The sequence below is a fragment of the Hesperophylax consimilis genome, chromosome 11 (assembly GCF_061612785.1).
Source record: "Hesperophylax consimilis isolate HC1 chromosome 11, BYU_Hcon_1.0, whole genome shotgun sequence".
Classification (NCBI taxonomy): Eukaryota; Metazoa; Arthropoda; class Insecta; order Trichoptera; family Limnephilidae; genus Hesperophylax; species Hesperophylax consimilis.
The window spans coordinates 11,992,338-12,016,818 of NC_142846.1; the positions used below are offsets into that span (position 1 = coordinate 11,992,338).

Sequence of the window (24,481 nt, forward strand, 5' to 3'; positions counted from 1 at the left end):
TTTCCATGATTACTAGCACTGAGATGAGAAGAAATAGACATGCCCTAATGCAAAATTTGAGTATCATTTCGACTGGCTGGAGGTAAACCACGTGATAATAAGCTGTCGTACTCTTAGATTAAATATACCAATCCTAAGAGAAAGTCCAGTTATATTCAATTTTTCAATTAAGTCCTAAATCCTGTATCTAAATTTCGCCAATAAACAATTAGATAATGTTAATTAAGTGTTAATCTCAAGTGACCTACCAGGTAAGTATTGTACTGTATATTTTCTCCATAAATAGTTAAGTAATAACATAGATCACCGTAGAAAATTATTATAAGTTTGTACAGCGCCCTTGAGGTGATTTTGCACAAAAACGGCGCTATACAAGTCATCCAATTATTATTATTATTTATTATTATAATCTTTTTGGCACCAGGAGGTTTTGCGAATCTCTTTAATAAACTACGACAATATTCATAAATCGACATCCGTTGAGCGCACATCAGAAAAGTAAAGTTCGCTAAAGTAAGACGTTTGCAGCACAGTCCATTGGACTTTTCTGCGCAGGATCTGAATATTGTTACTTATGAAACTGTCCAATACTACCATGTAGGCATGTATATTGACTGCATGTTCATTTACTGTGTTTAGTTGAATAATTGAGAAACTAATAATATTCAGTTTTGGAAATAAGCCGAACCCTTTTCACCTGATCTGGAATTTTTAGTAACGGCTAGAGAAAGATAAATAAAGCGAGGAAATTACGAGTCATTGTAAAAAGGACTACTTATTCATAAGCAGCTTTAATTTCGGAAGACTAAAATAGTGATGCTACAATGCGAGTTGCCTGTCAGATTAATTTATTGATAAATCACTGAAAGAGACATGTCTATCTCTTGACATATCTGTGGTTACAAATAATTTTTAACTTTTGCACTTGCGCCTAATGAACATAATATTATATTACACATTTAACAAAATGATGATAAAAAAATTAAATTTATTTGTGATGTACATAACAGAACAATAAATAATGCAAATGGATTAAAATAATGTCAATAAAACTATCCTATGTGATGGCACCACTCTTTCCATAGATATAAACGTATTCCAATTATAAGATACAAAACAATTTTAAAATATCACACTTATTCAATAAATAATAATAACAATGATATTAATTATATAAATATAACAAAATAACAGAAAAAGTAGTGAACAATAATGTATTATAAATAGTGTTCTTAGATCTTATTGTAATTGAAAATATTAATATAGTTTTTAATAATAATTACAGTAAAATCAATTATTATTTAGGAATGTGGGAACAGAACAATCTATTTGGTAGGTACCCTAAAAGTTGATTGTTCTCAGAGTAATCAATTTAAAAAAAACTGGAGGTAATTTCATGCTTTCTGAACAGTATGAGATTTATTGCAATAACCACACAGCATCTCCAAAGATGAGAGGCCCTGAAGGAAATTATTTCAATGATCCCTGAAAGAAATAATTTCCCTCGAGGCTCCTGTGTGGAGTTAATATAAAAAGTACAAGTAACATATTTTCACCACAATGAACTGTACATAATATTCTTTAATTCGAGTACAAATTTTTAGGACAAGTTATTGACGTAATATGCCAATGTCCTGACTTGATGGAAAGAAGGCCCAGATACCTAGCAAGACTGGATACCTAATGACAACCCTGAACTGGGATACTGCCAAGGAAATAAGGTAAATAAGCAATAAACTTAATGAGACCTTCATGTAAGTAATTTTATAAAAAAACAAAAATCTTAGTCACTAAAAAAATTACGTAAATTTAGAGTATCGTAAGTAACACTCAATATCGTATCACATTTGCTGAAAAAACAAACTTAATCATAATCATATGTAACTAAACATAACATGTAATGTAATGGAATGCTATAGCAAAAAATCCCACTTGTTGATGGACCATAATGTTACATTTTATTACTAAACACAACACTCAATTTATTAGAATGCTTTAGCTAAGAATCTCCCACTTTGGGTCCTATAGTTGGTCCATGAATGTTACATTATAATATTACTAAACATAACATGTAATGTAATGGAAAGCTTTGGAAAAGAATCTCCCACTTACAGTTTTTCCATTAATGTTTCATTGTACATATTACTTGACATAACATGTAAAATTTTGGAAGAGAATCTCCCACTTACAAAAATATATAATAAGCAGTAATTGTTGATTGACGTACTAGTACATATTGAATTATTTGGCGTGTTGGAAATAAGCCGACGTAGCTCAGTGGTCTCAGAGCACCTGACCGGACATCAGAAGGTACGGGTTCAATTCCCGTCGGCGGCATTTATTTTTACTCGGGAGATATTTTCAATTTGTATGGATTTTTCAAGCGACTAATTATTGCTTATAATAATTTGTTATCCCACTTATAGTTTGTCCATGAATGTTTCATTGTACATATTACTTAACACAACATGTAATGTAGTGGAAAGCTTTGGAAAAGAATCTCACACTTGTTGTTGGACTATGGATGTTACATTATGTAACTAACTATACATAGCCTGTAATGTAATCAAATGCTTTTGCAACATATCTCCCACTTTTTGTTGGAAACGGACGTTATGTTACATTACTATGTAAACACGACATACTTTATTATTATAATGGAATGCTTTGGCAGAGAATTTCCCATTTGTTGGACCATGGATGTTACATTACATAACTATACACATCATATAACGTAATGGAACGCTATGAAAAAAGAATTTCCTGATTTAACGTTTGGAAGAGAATCTCCTACATGGATTATGGATATTAAATACTGTAATTAAGCAGAACACGTAATGGTAGTGCAATGCTTTGGCAAAGTATCTAACTGGCACTTGTGACAAGGATGGTTGGTCCATGGTGAATGCGGTGAGGAGATGGCTGATATTACGGGAAGGTTCAGGTGAAGAGATGCACAGCACCCAGCATCCGGCCCACCAGGCCCCGGGCGGCATCCACTCCCAATACCCCCAGGCCAGGTTTGGGTACGGGGACTATTCTGTCCGCTGAAAGGCAAAACAATCATATTTAATCATATTTGATTAAAGGTAATGTGTTTAATTAAATACATATAGACATATATTAAACATTTCTTTTTGAAATATTTTGTTAATTATTGTAAATTAAAAATGTAAATTGTTAACTTCGATACAGGCTTAGTCCTAGTGAGGTTAATTTTTATGAGAAAAAACGTGATTTATGTATAGTGGATGCAATAAATAAATAATAATTGACAAAGCTACTACAAACCGTCTGGAGCCAGTTGGATTATGGGATCCCCAATTGAGCCCTTATGTGGAAAATCAGCGTTATGCGGAATCTGAGATATTGGCTACTAAACATTTCAATTGACTACAGTGAGCTTATATACGTTGAAAGTCAAATTATGTAATACAGTATTTCACTTAACACTAATTATTATACACATTCCTCAGACTCCATATTGTCTATACTATAAATCCATAAATACTGGTAAAATTGTTTAGAATTTAATTTAATTAAATTTATTTTTGGTACTCACTAATGAGGAAATCATTAAGCAGTCTGTTGAAGTCCTGCGGACACTCCTGGTGCGGGAAGTGTCCCGCCGCGTCCACTATCTTCAAGGTGGCCTGGGAACACCACTCGGAACTGCGTACCATGCACTCCAGTGTCACCTGGGGAATACATTCAAACAAACAAACTAATTATAAAAGCCTAAATACCAACTAGTATGTATATTACATCTTATGTGGTTCTGATAAAATGGTTGGTTGGAAGGTAAATAGAACAGACACACAAATCAATTATATATCTGAATTGTTAGTAAGTCTTCATAGAAAAGTTGTAAATGAGGTGGCTTGGTCACATACTAAGGCCCTTCTTCCGTAGGGATTTGCAAGTATCCGATACTCATGTTGAGTACTCACGTCGCAAACAAATTGTCGCACATAGTTTATACACGTCGCTACTGAAATCAAGAGACCAGCATCGCCACAAATCATTGTTAAATTCAGTTTTTATATCCTGTCATTCTTTGTTTGACTACTTTGTTCCTAGAACTGATCTAAAGCACACGCAATGTTTAAAGTCTCGACGAGGTGAGTGGCGACAACCCTCCCTGGCTGGTTGCAGGAGAATGGCATCTCCGACGAGTTTACAAAATGTCTGCAACATCTCTCTGTGTATGAACGTCCGCACAGATGCATAGCGATAGTCGCCAAGATACTTTAATCATGGAGTATCGGTTATTTTGAATATCCCTGAGCCAGGAAGCCAAGTTCCAATTCTGAGTGCAATTATATTCCATAGAGAAGTTGTCCAAGGGTCGCCCCAGTCAAAGTAGGGAGAAGCAACTACAGAAGCTGTGCGAGCAGAGGCTGCCGAAGTAGCACAAAACAGAGATGCCTGGAGGCGGCTTGTCAGGGTGATGGATCCCTGCCTCAAATATGTCAAGTGGAAGAAGATGAGACGAAAAGTAATTATATAAAAGTTGAGTGACATGTAAGTATTTAGGAAGTGTCACCTGCGGATCCTTATTCCCGGTGATAATTAAAACAGGAATTTTGATCTTTCCTCTGTCTTCGGTTACCCGCCAAAAGATGAAATTTCTGTAAACAAAAAAATCATTGAATCAATAACAATACACAATGATATTTTAAAACTCAATAATATATTTTTTTATGTAATCACTGCACTAGGATTTTACATTTCTGAAGTTAGTGGGATTATCTCACCCCCAATATCGGAGAGGCGCATTAGAAAGATAGAGAAAAAGGTTTTAATACAACTGTAAATATTATAGCTTCATCAAATATAAATAAATTACTTCATTTCCTTAATTCATTGTGAAATCCAACGGAAGTTCAAAAAGAAGGAACAGTCCGTTAAGAAAGACAGTAAAGAAATACTTTTTAATTATTTTAATGGCAGCACTGATTTTAGAACAATTATAGTAGACTCAAATGTGAGGTTGTGATTGACTCTAGAAACATTGCCAATTTGATATTGGACAGGAAAAATGGAATAACTCATTTTTTCTTAATGTTTTCATCCATATAGTTTTTATTGTGATTTAACAAATATTTATAAAAATGTAAATGTTCGTTTTTTCAAAATCTTAAATCTCCGAAACTTCTTCACCGATTGCTTTGAAATTTTGACACAATGTTGCATTTGAATAAGCGTGTGTTTTTATTTTGTATAGATGTCACAAGGGACAGGTAAAAAAAACTTTTTTTTTTAAACAACCCCATCTGTTTGACATAAAAGCAACATGCGCTACTGTTTCTCTATCTGCACAGACAGACTGAGCCACAGCAACGTGTGGCGGAGCAAGTATCTAATAAAATTTAAAAAAAAACTCACATCCTTTCAGGAAGTAGGTACCACTAATTTCTGAAAAACACTGTCACATAAAAATGATTGAATGTGAAAAATATTTATTTTTATTTTTACCTTTATCAGAATCTTAAAATTTTCTCAGTAAGATCAATTCTGTGGTATAAAATTATATTTCAACATATGAATAGCCCTATATACATAAATAGACTGGACCACACTTACAATACTCGTTTTACGATAAATGAAGGACTATTCTACAGCTACTACAGACTTTGTCTAGTGAGGAGGGTAATGAAAAAAAAAACATCTGTACAGAACCAACCTTAAATAAACGCCCGGGTTGCCGGCACTGAAACTGAACTGAAACTGAACTGAATTGTACCTAAGCATTTAAACAAATATGGACAAAGAACACTGGACTACATGATACCTAGTTGCTTAAATATGTTACCTGCTGAAATAAAAAAATGTACAAATGTAAAAACAAATATTATGTTGAAAAATTGGCTCGCTGAAAGAAATAGTTTGTATTAGAGTCTAATACAAACTATAGGTAGATACTATCACTGTTGTGTATATGTTTTTATATTTTTAAAACAAATTGTTATTTTTTATTGTTATCACTGTTGTCATTAAGAGTGGGTTATAGGGCATAATGGTGATTTGCTGGAAAACAGCTCCCTAAAACGGCTTAATACTACCTTTCGTATGTCATTCTCAGACTTCATATTTTTTTATACCAATTAATGGACTATTATTTTTCAGTCTGCCTATTTTTTTTTGTAGTTGTTGTAGGCATTCGACTATAAAAAATAAAAACATTGATACACCATACAACCCACTTTTAAAACTTCGATCCATGATTATCGCATTAAAAACGCTTTTACACAATATTTTTAATTTAAAATATGTATATAATACACACATCTGTAGAAGTACGGCCTCTTATTATCGTTATGATATCTGTGGATATTAACAATTAAATAAATACTTCATCTTGCACCAAATTTTCAAGACATTTCACAGTATTTTACTTATTACGGGTGAGAAGCCCCCGTGAACGGTACTGAAGCTATCGCTCCCTGTTTCACGGCGTATATATTTCGAAAATGCCATCAAAATGTTTCATTAATGGGTCTAAAAGTAGAATACCGACTCACTTGAAGCATTGCAATAATCTAATGAAGCTACAAAAACAGTAATTACTCACAAATTCTCTTTTTTCATGTAAATTTGACGTATTGTATTTTTTCAAGTGTCATATTTTAAAACTCAACATTTAATATGCGTTCCTTTTCCTAACGGTTAGCACTAACGTCATGTTGTTTACTGGCGGCATCTTTATGCAAGTGTGTGTGAGAGAATTCATTGTCTTTACGCGCTCTGACCAAGTGGGAGAGTGAACGTTTTATCATAGGGCACGTTTGGTAATTGAACCAAAAATTACCAATATTATTTTTCTCTTTGTAGATCAATATTATGATTTATCCATGGCAGCCGGAAAAAATACTCCAAACAAGGTATGCTTCAAGTAACGAATAAATGAAAAAAGATTATTGTTTAGTTGTACTAAATAACACAGAATAATTTAACAAATATATAAATAAAAAAATAAAATTTCTTTCATTTCTCGAGGTCAATTTATTAATGATGGTATTAATATGTATAGATATTCTATCAAATATAAAATTAAGAAATTTACCAAATAAATCCACCTTCGATTTTCTCGAAAACGAAAGCTCAAATAAAAAAAGTCATAACCCAAAATTGACAATAAATGAATAACTGCTTTGATAATTTTATAGAGAAACTGACCAGGACGCGGTTTTCGTAAATTTACTCAACATGTGAGAACTTTGGGCGGTTGGTTCGATTCAAGACCTCTGTGCGTTACCTCAGAATGATTACAACCCAAGGGCTTATAACTTGTAAACATAAAGAAATATAAACCTTAATGTTGCAGGTTTCAAAACTATCCGTTTTTAGCTTATGACCTATAAAGGGTTTTACCGTTTATACCACGAGTTTCCGAACACCGTGTAAAACAAACTATATGTATCGGAAATGTTCCTCAACACTAATGACAACAGCAAGTGAATGATGAAACATTTATAAAAAATGTCAAATTAAATGCTTTACCAAAATAGTAGGTTCTGCAAATAAGTCATACTTTTTTACTAAGTTGTTTGTTTTACTTAATATTTCACATTCATATTATACGTTCATTGCTTTGCGACAAACGCACATGTGATGTTATATTTTAACAAGTTCATTAATGTACAACTACCGCCCTCTAGTGACATAAAAATGAAGACATTTTGACAGTTTGCGAAATTTCGCTATCATATAACAAGCGCTTAAGTAAAATAAGTTTTTATCTTTTTTTGATATTTTTTATGTGAAAAGTTGCCATCGACAAACTACTGAAAAGTAGTTTTTTGGAACTTTTCTGTATTTTATTTTATTATTTACTGTAATATATATTTTTGTCTTGCTTTCTTTAAATAAAAAAATAAAAAATTGAACCATAGTGCTTTCTTTCTTTCTTGAACCACCTCGGTGTTGCCATTCAAAAGGTCACAGCGCCCTCTATTCTCCATACATTCTTGACATACTGTAAATTACCTGAAATAGTTGATGGGTCCGGTCCAGTCCTGCCTCCGGGAGAAGACGTACTTGTAGGCCTCGATGAGGGTGCTGGAGGAACCATTGAGGGTCTTCTTGTTCAGGTGTGTGTGGCACTTGTCCAGCAAGGCCATGTCTCCACGAAGGGCTTCACATTCTACTAAAAATGGGACCTAAAAATTATTTAAAAAATTATTTTAAAAAATATTGTGGTGGTTCCTAATCTCAAGTTAAAATGTCAATATTCCCGAACATTGTCAATTCTGAATTGGCACTCCAATAACCCTGTTAACTATGTATATATGGGACCAACAACTATACATTCGCTTTCCAAAATCATTCCGAGCAGCAGCAGCTTCCTTTCCGTTTCTGGTTAACCCTTTCAGAACCGCACATTTATTTCAACATATAGATCATATTTTAAGCTTGATAACCTTAAACAACTATCAAAAAAATTTTGTGCATAAATTTTTTTTTTGCTCACTAGTTTAGATTTTTTCTAATTATATCTTCATTATTTTTAGGTATCAAAGGGTTATTTTTTATTAGTAAGGAAAACAACATACTGTACAAACAATCGTTTATTTAATTATTGAAGACAATATTAGGCCAGTTGTCGCCATGGACGGTGCGAAGGCTCTCAGAGAATCTCACTGGCCCAGATTCCAATTAGCAAGCTTCTAGTTAGGTCGACTATCGAGTCACCAATATAATACGCGGAATATTAATAAATCCCTGATTAATATTAAAGAACCTATTATTTATAAAACTCCTTCCAAGACGAGTTGGAGACCTGTTTGTGCGAACACAACAGTTAGCAATATTTTTCGTTACATAGGTTTTAAAAATTTCTATCCAAGATGGCGTCGCATTTGAGTGTGGGTTTTAAAATTTATTTTCTTCCAAATCCGTTAAGTAGTTGTTAGTGGAAAACGAATCTAAGTTAAGTATAAATACTGTGGCAGCTTATCTCACATCTTGTTACATATATTATTAACCCAATGCCTGCCCAAGCAATATACTCTGTCAACTATCACACGCCAAGCTATTTCAGCCTTTTTTAAGTTCTCAATTAAATTAATCTTTACGGCATTCCCATTGCCATTGAGGGCTTTGTTTATACTAGATGCTCATTACTGATATCTTTGGTACATACTTGATAAGATATTTGAATCCTCGAGTGTGTCCCGTTATGTATTTTCGACATAAATAATAAACACCGACAGAATAATTGAGTGCGGTGAACCGCCATAGTGCTGACTCACTAACACAAATAAACAAAGAGATATAAGATAAACACTCACATGTCATTATGGATTGTATCGAGTCGGCAACGATTCTCCAACTTTTTTCACATTTTATATTTGATATTGCACTAAATTGTACTACATTTTATTTACACAATGTTTTAAAGATTTAAAATTAATATTCTTTTTTCTCGTGGAATATTGTTGAGCATGGCCAAACACATAACGGTACGTTACATTCGCCACACATGTACTTCGTCGCTTTTCTTGTTTTTGGTCTAAGTTTAGTGTTAGAACAAACATAACAGTTTTTATAAGGTTTTTGGGTTTTTTCCTTTGCGGGTATAGGTATCGGCATATGTTTTACTAGCATTTTGGCAGATAACCGTAATGGCACATCTTGTGACGTACATGGACCAACTTCAGGGTGCGATGTAGTATGATATTTTTCTAATAATTGTCTTATCACATATAATTGGAAATCAGGAAAAGTAATGTTTTTGGAAGTAACGGTTTTGTGCATAATGTACGAATTCAGTAAAAATAAATCGATTAAATGAAAGAAAACTTTTTTGTACCACTTAATTGATTTTCTAAGCGAATTTACACTAGTTATCATCATATCCGCTTTATCTACTAAGCCCATGTTTTTATTATAATCTTGAATACAATTTGGCTTCGAAACTACTTCTCCAGTTCTAAAATTTATTTTCCCAGTTGGAGAAACTTTATCATCATGAAGCGTCGTTAACATGTGAATTTCTCTTTTGTCGTGCCATTTTAATGCCATCAGTGAATCGGAATACTGAGAAGTAATTTCCCCTTTCTTCAATTTGTTGAATTTTGGCATGTTTTTACGGTTTTTTCGCACCGTTCCACATGCGTTAGTTTGGTGGTCATGCAAAAATTTAAATAATATTGGACTAGTGTACCAATTATCTACATATAATGTGTGGCCTTTACCGAGGTAGTCATTTAACATAGTGGTGACAACAGCTCCTGAAGCCCCAAGACATTGATTGTCAGTGACATCCGTCCCATCTCCACAGTAAATAATTATATCTAAAATATAACCTGTCTTCGAGTCGCACAAAATAAACATTTTTATTCCAAACCGATGGCGTTTGGATGGAATATATTGTTTAAACTTAAGACGTCCTTTGAACTCTATAATACTCTCGTCAATGCAAAGATTTTCGTATGGCACCATTGTTTCTTTGAACATTTTTCGAGTGTGATTGACCAGAAGTTTAATTTTATTTAATTTGTCACCAGCAATTTGAGAATCAGGGTCTGACATATGCAGCATACTCAGCAATATCTGGTAACGATTTCTTGCCATCGTCTTGCCAAATATATTACTTGTCAGAAGGGGATCTTTTGACCAGTGCTCTTCTATCGTGTGGTGCTTATTTCTGGTCATTAGCATTGTCACTGCAATAAATATGTAGAGTTCATTAACTGATGTATCTTTCCACCTGCGAAGCCGTGAATGTTCAGAAATAACTTTATTTCTAATAGTCGCTTGATAATATTTGTTTGTCTCCTTGACAATTTCGGCCATTATATTTGTATTTAGAAAGTGTTCAAAAAAATTTATTTCCGGGGAATTTTCTGATAATAATGGGGTCGCGATTATTCCAGATGGAAAATCATTAAATTGATGGATGATTGGTATAAAATTTCCGGAATTCACAGTCCAATTTCCTGACGAAGTTCTTTGGGTAACTTCAGTCTCCATAGGCTCATCTTCATTGTCACTAAGTTGCGTTATAATATCTGAGTCATCATCACTTTCCTCAATTTCAGAGTCAATATCGAGGACGAATTCTCTTATCTCTTCTTCATTGAGATCGCGTCTTGACATATTTAGGGATATTAAAAATAAAGTTTCAAAAATGATTTTATAAAAGTACCCACGAAAAGAAATATCGAACTAAATTAAAAAAAAATACGCAAACTAAATTCTCAATTCGGGAATAAAAACTCAAGTCCACATTTCCGCCGAATATTAAAAAAACTTTTAGAACCACACCACAGAGAACGTAATAAGAACCACGTGATATCCACACACACGACGCTGCGATGGCGGGAGATTCAAACGACTGCGTCAAGAAATCTGTTGACCTTTTTTGGATGCTGTTTTTCGTAGTATAAACAATTAAAATTATCATATTTTACCAGAGATGTCGCAAAGAAACAGTTCATAATATTTTACAAAATAATATTTAGCCCCATCTACCGTTAGAACTTAGAAATATCATCTTCGAAACATTCATACTGGCGATTTACGTGATACGGCGTAGATGGCAGTTGTGGCACGGATCGTTCGTACGCCGATACGCGTAAATGGCAGCGATTGGGTTAAAAATGTGTGTATTCGATTCAATTCAATATTTTGAATTAACCTTAAGTCTGTCTAGTCTGTATTAAAATCTATGTACTGTGTTCATTGAACTCCCTTTTAAAATCGTTTTCTTTTGTAAAAATAAGTTTATTATATTTTATGTTGTGTTTCCCGAAATGAGTTTTTTTTTTTAAACTCACTTGGAATAATATATTATAAATATTATTGTTATTATTTTGTAATGTATTATCACAAAATAAATACATAAAATATAACATTTTATTCACGTTCGTAACTTATCAATAGTCACTATACAGGGTGTATCGGCACGTACCCGACAAACTTTAACCAGCTATTCCACAGCACATTTGGAGTAAAAAATCTTATGTGCACTTTGCTGTCCGGTAACGTTTTTTTTTAATAAAAAATTTATCATTCATATTTTCACCACATGTCACCACTGTTTTATCCTTTGTCAAAGTTTTAAAACCCATCTGGCAAATATTTTATTCGAATTCCGTTGAATAATGCATGTGTGTACCTATATTGGCGCACCTCTACAATCACAACGAAATGGCACGGCACCATTCGTCTCATTTTTAACTATTATTATTTAGTGTGTGCGAAAGAGCGAAGACGATCTTCGACATACTTGCTTATAACAGCTGTTGAACACGAAACGCAATGCCAATGACAGTGATGTAGTGTGGAAATTTTAATTTTTTTTGTTTTTAATTGAAAAAAAAATGCTACCGGACAGCAAAGTGCCCATAACATTTTTTACTCCAAATGTGCTAAGGAATAGCTGGTTAAAGTTTGTCGGGTTAGTGCCGATACACCCTGTATATACTATAATTTATTTTATTTTAAATCTGCAAATGTTACCAAAGGTTATCATATTTCTAAACATAAATTAAATATTCATTTTTATTATATAAATCAAATTTAATTTTTTTATTTTTTTTATTTATTTTTTTTTTTATTTATTAAACGAAAAAGTACATGTAAGTAATAAGGTTTACAATTTACGATGACAATCTTTTATGTAGTATTGATCTTTTTTTAAAACAAAAAATGTCTTTGAATGTATAACATTGTTTTCCATCCAACTTATTAAGGTATAGCAGACGAGCATTCTATGTGATAATGTCACTTAATTTTTTTTAAATTTAATTGAATTTTTTCAAAAATTAAATAGTTAAAATAATTAGAAAATTATGTCCTGCTGTCAAACTAATGAAAAATACATAATTGATAACGGTAATAGTACATGTAAGTACCATACTTATTAGTTTTCTTAATTTTTCTCAATAATGTGTTTTTTAACGGATATATCTGTTTTCGAGGCGAGGCTTCACTTCTTCATCTTTTAACACCATTGTATTATGTACGCAGTTAAGATTTATTCTTATCAAAGGGCATAGGGTCAACGCTAAGTAGTAATCTACAAATTAAACAGCAGAGAAATTAGAGAAAAAAAATCCACAGCTTTGTGATAATATATCTTGAAAATTTGGGATTGGATTTCAAAATTAAAACTAAAAGTTCACAACAGATTAGATAAACTAGGTACACTACATAGGAACTAATTTGTTTTTATGTGGCTCCTTCATAGTATACTACAATATTTATACATTAAATGCCAGTCATCTATTCAAGGACCCATGGGCCATTCGATAACTATGTACATATAGCTGGGACCTTTACAGGTATTTAATATTCATAGAAAAACATTGAATAATTCCGTCTTTTCTGCCATTGAAATGAGGCCGGCGCAAAAGGTAGAACTATCCCTCCCGCCGTTAATCATCAATGGACCGAACAGGTAAAATTACCTTTCCCGCCCGAAGTGTGTTAATAATTAGAAAACTTTTCTCGAAACTGTTACCAGCTCAAGATATTTTATCACTATTCTAAAAAAACGTACAATTACCAAAGTCTAATAATTAATAAACCCATTTCAGAAATAAAATGTGAAACACGAGATAACAGCATGAGTTGAGGGCAAAGATATGGTACAGAATCTCCCGAAGCAGAGTCATAAAAGGTTATTTGTCTTTTGAAAAGGTCAAGTTCATGAGATGTTATAGTTTATTGCACCTTCCGTAGGTGAACAAAACTTTATATCCTCTTCCGTGCTAATTTATTTCAGACCATAACACAGCTATGAGGCCATTTTTATATGTTTATAGAGCGGAAACCAAACAAATAATTCCCAAAATATGAAGACCGAAATTCATCAATAAGTACGTACAGTGATAAACAGAACTCTTGGGCTTCCTGGCAAACTTTAACTTTGCATTCCTGAAGTTGAAATTTCACATGCGAAGGAGGTCACCAGGGACCCCCATAAAATTGCGAAGCGACTGTGACTCTAAATAATGTTACTTAACTGACGTCGCCCATCTTCAGCCAGCAGTCAAACATTGAATAATGCAAAACGGTAAAAGAGACAAGAGTGAGCGTGATAAAAATGTATCATTGTAGCCCTTTCCAGTAAAATTAAACTTTTATTACCCCATTCGCCGCTTGTTTTTTAAAGTAGTGAGGTTACGAATGGGGAATTCACGCATTGTGGGGGGGAAGGGAGAGTAATTTCGTCGGAATTTGATATTCTTTAATATATAGTATATTTTATGCAGTTCCATTATAGAATATTTTTTCTAAGATTACCTACAGAAAATATAAAATGTGTATACAGTGTACAATATAACAATACTTCTAAGCGCATTTACTTACTGTTAGCTGTTCTTCTTACGTGAAAAAGTGCAGTAAAAGGGTGATATCTTATATATGTGATACATCATTTTGTGGAGAAATATTCATTTATTCTCCTGCGTAAATTAGTTTTTCGCTATCTTAAAATAATCTACGTGAATTTCAAGTTCTAAAAGTGATTTTGACAGTTGAGTTAACCATAGACACTTTTTGAAGTAGACGGTGATTCAAGCTGTGATAAATAAATTTTTTCGTAAATTCTTATTTACAATCAAAACTCAAGATGGATCCCCAGATATACATATCCAAAGCTACGGAAGCGGTAAAACAGATGCAAAACTGTATTAATGATGCTACAACGAAACCGAGCAAAGAACAAATGAGTAAATTGAATCCAAAGACTATAACTATATTAGGTGTAATTAGCGAAATGGCGGCAAAAATGGCTGAAATTTCCGGTGAAAATAGAATTTTAAGGAAGATAAACAATCGTGTTCAAATCTCAACTGTAGAGCATCAATCGAGAGCTGAACTGGAAAATTTTCCCCTACTGCCACCTATAACCAGAAATAATGCTCCTCCAGGACCTGCCAGACCTTCGGTTATAATTCACCAGTCAACAGACAATTCCGAGTCGACCCTAAAATCGCTGAAAAATGCTATCAATCCCAGTAAACTGGGCATCCGAGTCACTGGAATGCGAGAACTAAAAAATGGTGGGGTGTTAATACACCCCAGCACTTCTGCTGAGGCAGATAAACTCGCGAACGCTCCGGCGCTTAACGAAGCGGGATTAAAAGCAACCATTGCCCCAAATCGCCTCCCTCGCATCGCCATCCACAACCTCCCTCAAGACATTTCGGCAGAGGAAATTATAAGTGCCGTTCATCTTCAATCTTCCAACGACACTGGTCTATCTTTGGAGAACTTAAAATTGATCATGTCTTTTTCCCATAAATCTGGCCCTCGCACTGGAAACTGCATCCACATTTTTAGAGTCCCTCCATCTGTGCGTCACTCTTTAATATCGCGAACTAAACTTGCCATAGACTGGCAACTACACCGAGTAAGAGACTGGGTAGATAGTTTAAAGTGTGGCCACTGTCAATTATATGGTCACACAGCTTCAAAGTGCCAAACTGACTTACCTACCTGTCCCCACTGTGCCAAAGTTGGCCACAACCGTGATGCCTGCCCCAATAAGGTGAAATCACCAGTATGCGCCACCTGCACCTTCTTCAGGAAACCGGCTTCTCACAATACTGGAGCTCAGGACTGCCCCGCCCGCCAGGCTGCTGAAAGACGTGAACTCTCTCGGATTAATTTTTTAGGTTGAACCTGATCAATCGTTCTGTGAATAATTCCTACTCAATGTACTACCAAAATGTTCGTGGCCTAAACACAAAACTGAACACCATTCGCTGTAACGTCAGTGTGTGTCAATATGACTTTATATTTTTTACTGAAACATGGCTCTCCGATAATATCTCATCTGCTGAGTTGGGATTTTTTGACTATAACATTTTTCGTAGTGACCGTTCTACTTCTTCTGCGAAATGTAAAGGTGGTGGAGTGATGATATGTGTAAACAAGAAATACCATTGCTATATTCTAGAGTCATCTAACAATGTGTCTGATCAATTGTTTCTATGTGTTCTATTAGGTAACAAAAAACTTGTACTCGGTTGTGTTTACATTCCTCCATCCTCTTCGATAGAAGTCTATAAGTCACATACTGCTTTAACTGAACATGTTTCTAGAAACGCTGATTCCTTATTTATTTGTGGCGATTATAATTTACCTAAAATATTGTGGCTGAACGACAACCAAGGTGTCAAAACTCCTACTAGTAATCTTTCCCCACAAGCTACTGAAATTGTAAATTTTTTTGCCTACTTGAATCTGTTTCAAATAAATCCAGTCACTAACTATCTAGGTTCTTGCCTAGATTTAATTTTTTCTAGCATACCAAATATCATAGTAAGTGAAGCTGATGTCTCTTTGTTACCTATAGATAAATATCATCCACCTCTCTCTATTAACATCACTAATTTCTTCCAATTAGATTCTTTGAAACCAAGTGCCTCTTATCACTACAAATATCTTAATGGTGACTACTCTAATATGAACAAATTTCTTTCCCAGATTAATTGGTCAGTACTATTTTTAAAATCTGATATTAATGACGCTGTATTTAAATTTAATGAATGCGTCTCACGCGCTATAGATTTGTTTGTTCCTAAGGGATGTTACTATCAACCCAAGTTTCCAAATTGGTTTAGCTCAAAACTCAAACAGTTAATAATTGAAAAAAAGAAAACTCATAAGCTATTTAAAGACACTGGCAACTTATACTTGTATCGAAAATTTTCTCATTTAAGGGAACTGTCCAAAATCGAATCAGCCAAATGCTATAAATCTTATGTAGAAGTTACTGAGTCAAAATTACTGCAAAACCCTAAACAATTTTGGCAATTTGTTGCGCAAAAGCGTACTGATAATGATCTTCCTTCTAGTATGCACTATAATGAAACTCATGCTACTAACGGTCTTGACATCGCCAACCTTTTTGCTAAACACTTCTCCTCTGTATATTTTGGTGCCTCATGCAACATCCCTCCACTCAACTATGACTACAACATTGACTTGAATGATTGCCAAATCTCACTTGTAGAGGTTTACCAATCTTTAAGTAAACTTTCTAACAAAAAAAGTACCGGACCTGATGGCATTCCAGAAATCTTGCTAAAAGAATGTAAATATTCATTATCTAACCCAATTTGTATGTTGTACAACTTATCACTCTCATCTGGAACATTTGCTGATTCATGGAAAATTTCATATATTCGACCCATTTTTAAGTCCGGGAACAAGTCAAACATTGAAAATTTATGACCAATATCAATTATATCTTGTATTCCAAAAATATTTGAGTCGATAATTACAAAGAAAATCACTCCTATATTCAAAAATGTTCTGATTGATGAACAGCATGGATTTAGATCGGCGAAATCTACAACAACTAATTTATTGTCCTTTACAAATACCATTGTTAAAGCCTTGGAAGACAACACTCAGGTTGACGTACTCTATACTGATTTCTCCAAAGCCTTTGATAAAGTAAATCACTCGATTCTCATGGCCAAACTTTATGCTATAGGCATTAGAAACCCGTTGTTATCATTCTTTCGCTCTTACTTGAGCGATAGAAAACAAAGGGTTAAAATAAACAACTTTGAATCCTTTAACATTGACGTAACGTCCGGCGTTCCCCAAGGAGCTCATTTGGCCCCGCTTCTCTTCAACCTTTTTATTAACGATATCACCAAAGTTTTTTCTCATACACGCTTCTGGCTTTTTGCGGATGATAATAAGATTCTTCAGATAATTAAATCCTACCTTGACTGCTTACATTTTCAACGTGATATTGACTCGTTTAATAATTGGTGCAAAATAAACTGCATGGAACTTAATGTTGATAAATGTAAAATTTTGTCCTTTTATAGAACCAAAAAACCTATTCAGTTTGATTATAAGTTAAACAATGTTTGTTTATCTACTGTAACATCTATCAAGGATCTTGGGGTCACTCTAGACTGCAAACTTTCTTTCCGTGAGCACATTAACAACATTGTTAACAAATCACTTAAACTACTTGGCTTCGTTCATAGAATAACCTCTGACTTTAAACATATAAGTACCTTTAAAACTCTTTACTGCTCGTTAGTTCGCCCTCACCTTGAATACGCTAGTGTTATTTGGTCTCCTTTCTATGCTGTCCACATCTGTCACATAGAATCCGTACAACATCGCTTCCTACGAGGAATCGCTTGGAGGTTGGGTCTTGAAAGAGGAGAGTACTCATATGATGAAGTTGAACAAACTTTAAACATTTCTTCTTTGGAGAAACGTAGAAGGGACACTGATCTGATTTGCATATTCAAGATTATCAATGGTATTACAGACTCACCTGCTTTGTTGCAACTTATCCAATTCAACATCCCTTCCCGTAGACTCCGAAATAATGAATTGCTGTTCGTCAATCAACATTCTACCAATTATGGATACCATTCTCCTTTGTCCAGAATGTCGAGACTTGTCAACTCACTGTCAAGTCAAAGCATTGAATTTTGTGGTATATGCCTAAATGACTTTCGACAGTCAATACGCAATGTCTAATTTCTAATGCCCTTTGAACCATCTTCATGCTTTGACTTATTATTATCTCCCATTCTTACTTTTATATTATTATTGTCATTGTTATTGTCTTCGCTCCTCATTTATATATGCTCTCCTTTCACTGTCATCTCTGTTTATAAAACTTATTCGTGTAATTAATATGTTGTTAATGGACTATTTGTCCGTAAATAAATAAATAAATAAAAAAAACAATTGCACAAAACTCTCATTTGGGGGAAGTGTATTACCCCCTTTGGAACGGAAGTGTTGACGAAAGAACTTTTATATTTTCATATTGTTTCAACAAAGAGGTATATAAAAATAGAACTGTCAGGGTTATAAAAATCCAAATTCAAAGGGTGTTCCATTTCGTTGTGGGGGAGACCATGGGTTAGGTTTGGTTCTGTTCTTTATGGCACCAACACCGCAAATATGTTGCCATGCTGTTTCGGTTGCATATAAACCATACTTTCAGGTGTTGTTCTCGCAATATCTTAGTAAGAAAGCTTGCATTTTATTTGTTATTAGCGCTTAGTGTTGTAACTAATATTATATACATTTATGGATTTCAAGGGGTTTTAAAACACGAAATATTACTGTGGTGAAAATCACATTAGGGTGACAAACCTGGGCGGTATACATCCAAGTAGCGTTGAAGGGACTGGCGGCCGGGAGAGAGTCCCAGAATATATTTGGATGGGGCGACGATATGATGACCAGTCGCTCTATTAACTCCGAACATTCATGCGCCAGGAACCTGAAATGTGTAATTGAGTTTCTTGAATTATAATTAGTAATAATAAACAATTCCATTAAATAACAATGCTATCAATAAAGTGTAGAATTTATTTATCAATATTTCTTATAACAGATGTAGTCATTTTTGCAAGGCATTTAATCATACTTCCTAGACTGGCAGTGCCCAAGGTTTGTAGAAAATGTATTTAACAAGGTTGGCTCATACAGTCACTTTTCGGAAAGAAAACGCATTGGGCCGCTTGTAAACTCGTGACGTCACTCGAAGACCAGTTGGGAATCCGAAAGGAACAATCTCTTTCACCTTTCACTAGGTATAATGTGCAATATTATTTTTTGGTAAATTAAAGTTGATAAAAAAATGGACGCTCAAGAAAGGCTTAACGCATTATCTATGACTGAAATGATATACGGGGTTGAATTATAGACAATATTTTTTTAATAGTAGATAACAATGTGGTATACATTGCAGCGGTAGGAACCGTCCGCTTACATAGTATGACTTCTAGACACGCGTTGGCAGTGGATTACGGCTGTCACTCGGAGGTTTCAAAATTTGTTCTGCGCGTTGAGTTCCAGAGAAGTTGGCAGTTGGTTTTCGAGGCCGGTGGAGAACACACGTTGAGGACGAGCTGCTTGATTGTCGGGAGATTATTCACACACGTGAGACATTTTAATAATCCTTATGAAATAGACACATAATTTATAGATATCACCATGTCATAAATTTGTTTAGAATAGTTTCTAGACTGGCGCTCATTTGGTGATGTCTTATTTTAAGATGTTTTAGTTAATATAATTTTACAAGTAAATGTCGTTGCCAAGTTCATATTACGTTTGTGCTTTCAAGTAGCCAACCACCCCTGTCTTCTAAATGTGAGTCCTTGCTCTTGTATTTAAAGTTTTAAATTAAGTATACAACATATTATTATATCTCAATTGATATTCAGAGTGTTCATTTCAATTCCCATGATTGCTGCAAGCTATGGTGGATCACTTCACCGGAATACGGTAAGATTAATACATGCGGTGACAATCTACGTTACAACATATAATAGTGAATGATAGAAAAAGTCGGAGACGCCACCCGAGGTAGACTTAAGGCATTATTTCTGCACTGGAATGATATTCGGAGACAAATTAAAGTCAACATAATATTTTCTTTTAACAGTAACAATATGGTGTACAGTAGTGAAAGGTACAAGAAGTCGGGGGTGCCCGAGGAAGACATGGCGCGATCAAGTGAAACAAATACTTTTCTTAATAATATTTTGTATTTCCACCTTCAACAACCTCAAAACATTACTCCAAACTATTCATAACCTCGAGAAAGGCACGCACATTACTGGTTTCAGCTATTAACCACTCGGAACATTAGAACGTCAAAAGACGTAAATATGATAATAGCGGTCAAGACATTAGTACGTCTTTTCACGTAAACGCGCGAGATTTTACAAAAATCGATTTATTTCCATCACTAGTATACGGATTGCCATGATTTAAAAAACAGAGTATCGATAATGAATAATGCTACGCGTCTGCATTCAAGAATATCTATGGAATGTAGAGGTGCGTTATCTGAGTCGATTGAATCTGTCATCTTGTTCGTTCATAATTTATTGCGTTTTTAAATAATTTATTAAAAATATTTTAGTTTGGACGGTCAATATTTTGAGGTGACTAATAGTTTTTAATTATATTTCTTCAATATATAAAGTGTTATTTCTTTATGATACTCAGAAAAAAGTACATTTTTCACAGCTTTGAAATAATGGTCAGCGATTTTTACATATTTTTGACGTTTTCAGAAAATGTATATTTAGACACGCAAATATTTACGTATAACAAAACAATACGATAGTGAATTTCATAATCTTTCCAAAACATTTTTTAGAATGAGGCTACGTTTCCCAAAACGTGAGTTATGAAGCTTTTAACAAAACTCGTGAATAACACAAAAATTTTCGCGTTTTGACAGTTCGCAAAGGAACACAAAGTTAATAAAAGTCCTTTTCTGAGAGGTTAAATATAATTTTTGTTATATATTTCCACGCACTGTAGGTTTGTACATATCACTACAAACTTGGAATATATCACCGTTACAAACTTTTAACCACTGTTGAATTTGGCAGCCACCTCTGGTCTGGAGCCACAACACACTTGAAAAAACCCTCGACTCAGTGCATAAACGGGCGGTCCGTTTGATAAATTCCCCTGTCTTAACAAATGGATTACATTCTTTAGAGCACAGCCATCAGGTGGAAATACTGTCCTTGTTCTACCGGCATTTTAATGGAAGATGCTCCGAGGAACTAGTATCGTATATGCCTTCGGCACCGGTGCATAGTCGGAAAGCATGACAAAAGCGCGCCCAATATTTATGCTTGGTTGACATTATTTATCTCACGAGAACGGGTCATTTCTACGTAACATTCTTAAATTCAACAGTTCGACTGTGAAAAGATTTTCGTGTTACCTCCCTCCTCTAACATGGGTCTGAGATGACATGGGCCCTGACGAATTTATATTAATATAATAAAATTATCCATGTTGAAATTTGGCTTATTTCGGTAAAGTTATGTTGTATTATAAATAAATTGTATAATTTCATTTAGCCGTGATGAAAAGAGTTTAGGCTATTTCGGTATAGAGAGGGGAAGGAAATGGGGAAGAGGAAGGGGGAGATACCTGGTCACCAAATATGGCTAAAGCCAATTCAAGCAAAGCTTCGATTGCGAATGGTGGTTTTTCACGACTTTCATAACGCGATACTGAGAGTATCTACCATCATGTGCGAATCTTTGTATAAAATAGAATTATTTTGAACACTTGTCATATCCTTATCGTGATAGTTTGCTAAATGAGACTTTCAATATGAAAATTTGAATGTCTCTAAAGGCAATTGTACAAGGCGCTGATAAATAAATAACCTCGATTCAACATCATCAATGCATAAATAAGACTGCAAATATTCCTGGGATTTTCCCATTTTATTCCGAACATTACTTTTAATATAATAATTAGTAAAATATTACTAATGCAGTTTGCAGTTTTAACACGCAAAAACGAGATTCGTGACCTTGGGGTGATCTTCGAAGCAAATCTCTCTTTCAAATCCCACATCTAACATTGTCTCCCGCGCCAACAAAATGCTTGGATTTGTTCTTCGTAATGCGAGATCATTTACTAATGGAATTGTAATACGGAGAACATATGAAGCACTTGTCCGCAGCATACTGGAATACAGCTCCATTATTTGGGCCCCTTCTGAACAAAACCATATCTTAGAAATAGAAAAAGTACAAAAAAGGTTTATGCGTTACCTGTATATGAGGGAATACACATACTATCCATTCCTGTATCCATCCTTGTTCTTAACAGGAATGCTCGATTTCAATACATTAGAAGCCCGCAAGTTAATCTCTGGTACAATACACAATCCGCCTATGTTGAAAGAGGTTAACTTTTATGTCCCTAACAATTATACTCGAGGGAGATCCCATGCACTCTTATATGCTCCGAAAGCGAGGACTTAGCCTATCAGAACGCGTCAATAAACAGAGCGACTCAACTTGCTTAACGATTCTGCATTAGCGATCGACATTTTCAATGTCACCTACAGACAATTCAGTAACTATCTTTTAACACATGTCACAAAATAGTAAAACTGCCTGTGTAAACTTTTTAATTTGTAATCTTCTCCATGATATATTGGTGTATAACCGTTTTATGGAGAACATGAAAAAAAAAAAAAAAAAATCATTGCAAATGCATTCTGTCACTTGTATTGGAGTAAATTCAAATCTCCCAGTGGAAAACGGGCTTATATCTAACGGGAACCATTTATTGGATAACCATCACCTCTCAACGTCAATACGTAGGTCACACCAAGTGATTTGCTTTTAATGATTTAGCAAGGGTGCCCGGGTTCATTGGGTGAGGCGTGTTCAGGAAGAGCCTGCTCACCAGCTGCGTGGTGTGCCGGATCGGGAGAGGCTAGTTTGGGGAGACCCTTTAACCTCTCCAACTGGTTGGTCTCTCCAGACCCATCGCCTTGCACCCCAGCGCGAGGAATAGATCACACGTCCGTCACTCCTGGACACACTGATCCCTAGATTCCTACCCATCCCTCATACCTCAAGACCCTCCACACAGCATCCCAAAAGAAAAGGAAATTATTTTCCTCGGGGTCTCCTGTGTATTAATGTAAAAAAAAAAGAAAAAGTGATGTGAGACGAACGGGCAACCTCTCACCGTGACAAAAGGTGTAAAAATACCCAATTGAAACAAAATTAAGCAATGATAGTATCAAGGAAGAAAAATGTATAAATAAGAGTTGAGCGAAAAGTCCTGCCAATCAAAACTGAACCATTCAGTGCGAACTTCCAACCAAGTGGTGATATAAACGCAAAAGTTTGATTAACCTCCTATATTATGAGGTCAGCGCAAAAGTGGCATAACCAACAAAAATTCACAATTAAAGCAATTGGAAGGGGTCAGGAAAAAAAATTAACTGAGAATTCTGTAAGTAATTTTCAACTTTTACTTGAACCACCTTCACATTTATAAACTTCCAACATGTTTATCTCAGCTCGTCATTTTGGGAGTTACGCCACTTCCGTCCTGATCTCCTCATTTAATATGTCTCACGTGTCGAACTCTAGCTCTAGCTAATGTGCCAGAGGCAGAGCCAGCCCTCTGCAGGTGCAATTGAAGCAGTCCACTCCGGGCGCCGACTAGCTAAGAAGCCAAGGCGCTGATAATACTTAACACCTAACACAGCGCCCTTGAGGGTTTTACTAGTGCCATTTGGCTGAGGGCTGGCCCTGGCCAGGGGTATATTTTTTTATGAGACTTATTTATTATACTTGTTTTTTGATAATAATGTTTTTGTAAAAAAAATAATATTTTTTGTTTTATGCATGCTTAGATGGTTCGGGCATGTAGAGTGAATGATCGAAGAAAGGTGTGTGAGGAGAATATATGATGCGAATGTGAATAGCAGAAGTCAGGAAAGCCCGAGAAAGACACGGCATGATCAAGGGAATCAACTTGAGTCAGGCCATGTCAAGAGACAGAATAGCAGAAGAGCATGTATGAGACGATGTATGAATGTGAATCAGGCAAGGAGTGTGTGCCAAGACCGAGTTGTTTGGAGGTCCGTCCTCTCTGCCTACCCCTGCCGGATAGAAAGGTCGATAATGCATCCAGAATGGCGGCGCACATGTTCACAGATAAAATAAAT

At 34.8% G+C, this 24,481-nt stretch overlaps 1 protein-coding gene across 1 annotated transcript in view; it reads right to left on the reverse strand.

Moving 5' to 3' along the window:
- Positions 1-1,855: 1,855 nt before the first annotated feature.
- LOC149419799 (epoxide hydrolase 4-like) overlaps positions 1,856-24,481 on the reverse strand; it is a 32,964-nt gene continuing 10,338 nt past the window's right edge. Inside the window, exons 3-7 of the mRNA XM_089637308.1 lie at positions 19,108-19,237; positions 7,990-8,162; positions 4,547-4,631; positions 3,563-3,698; positions 1,856-3,047 (exon numbers count right to left, since the gene is read on the reverse strand). Of these exons, the coding sequence (XP_089493434.1) occupies positions 2,941-3,047; positions 3,563-3,698; positions 4,547-4,631; positions 7,990-8,162; positions 19,108-19,237 (631 nt within the window). The 3' untranslated portion in view covers positions 1,856-2,940. The remainder of the gene's footprint in view (positions 3,048-3,562; positions 3,699-4,546; positions 4,632-7,989; positions 8,163-19,107; positions 19,238-24,481) is intronic.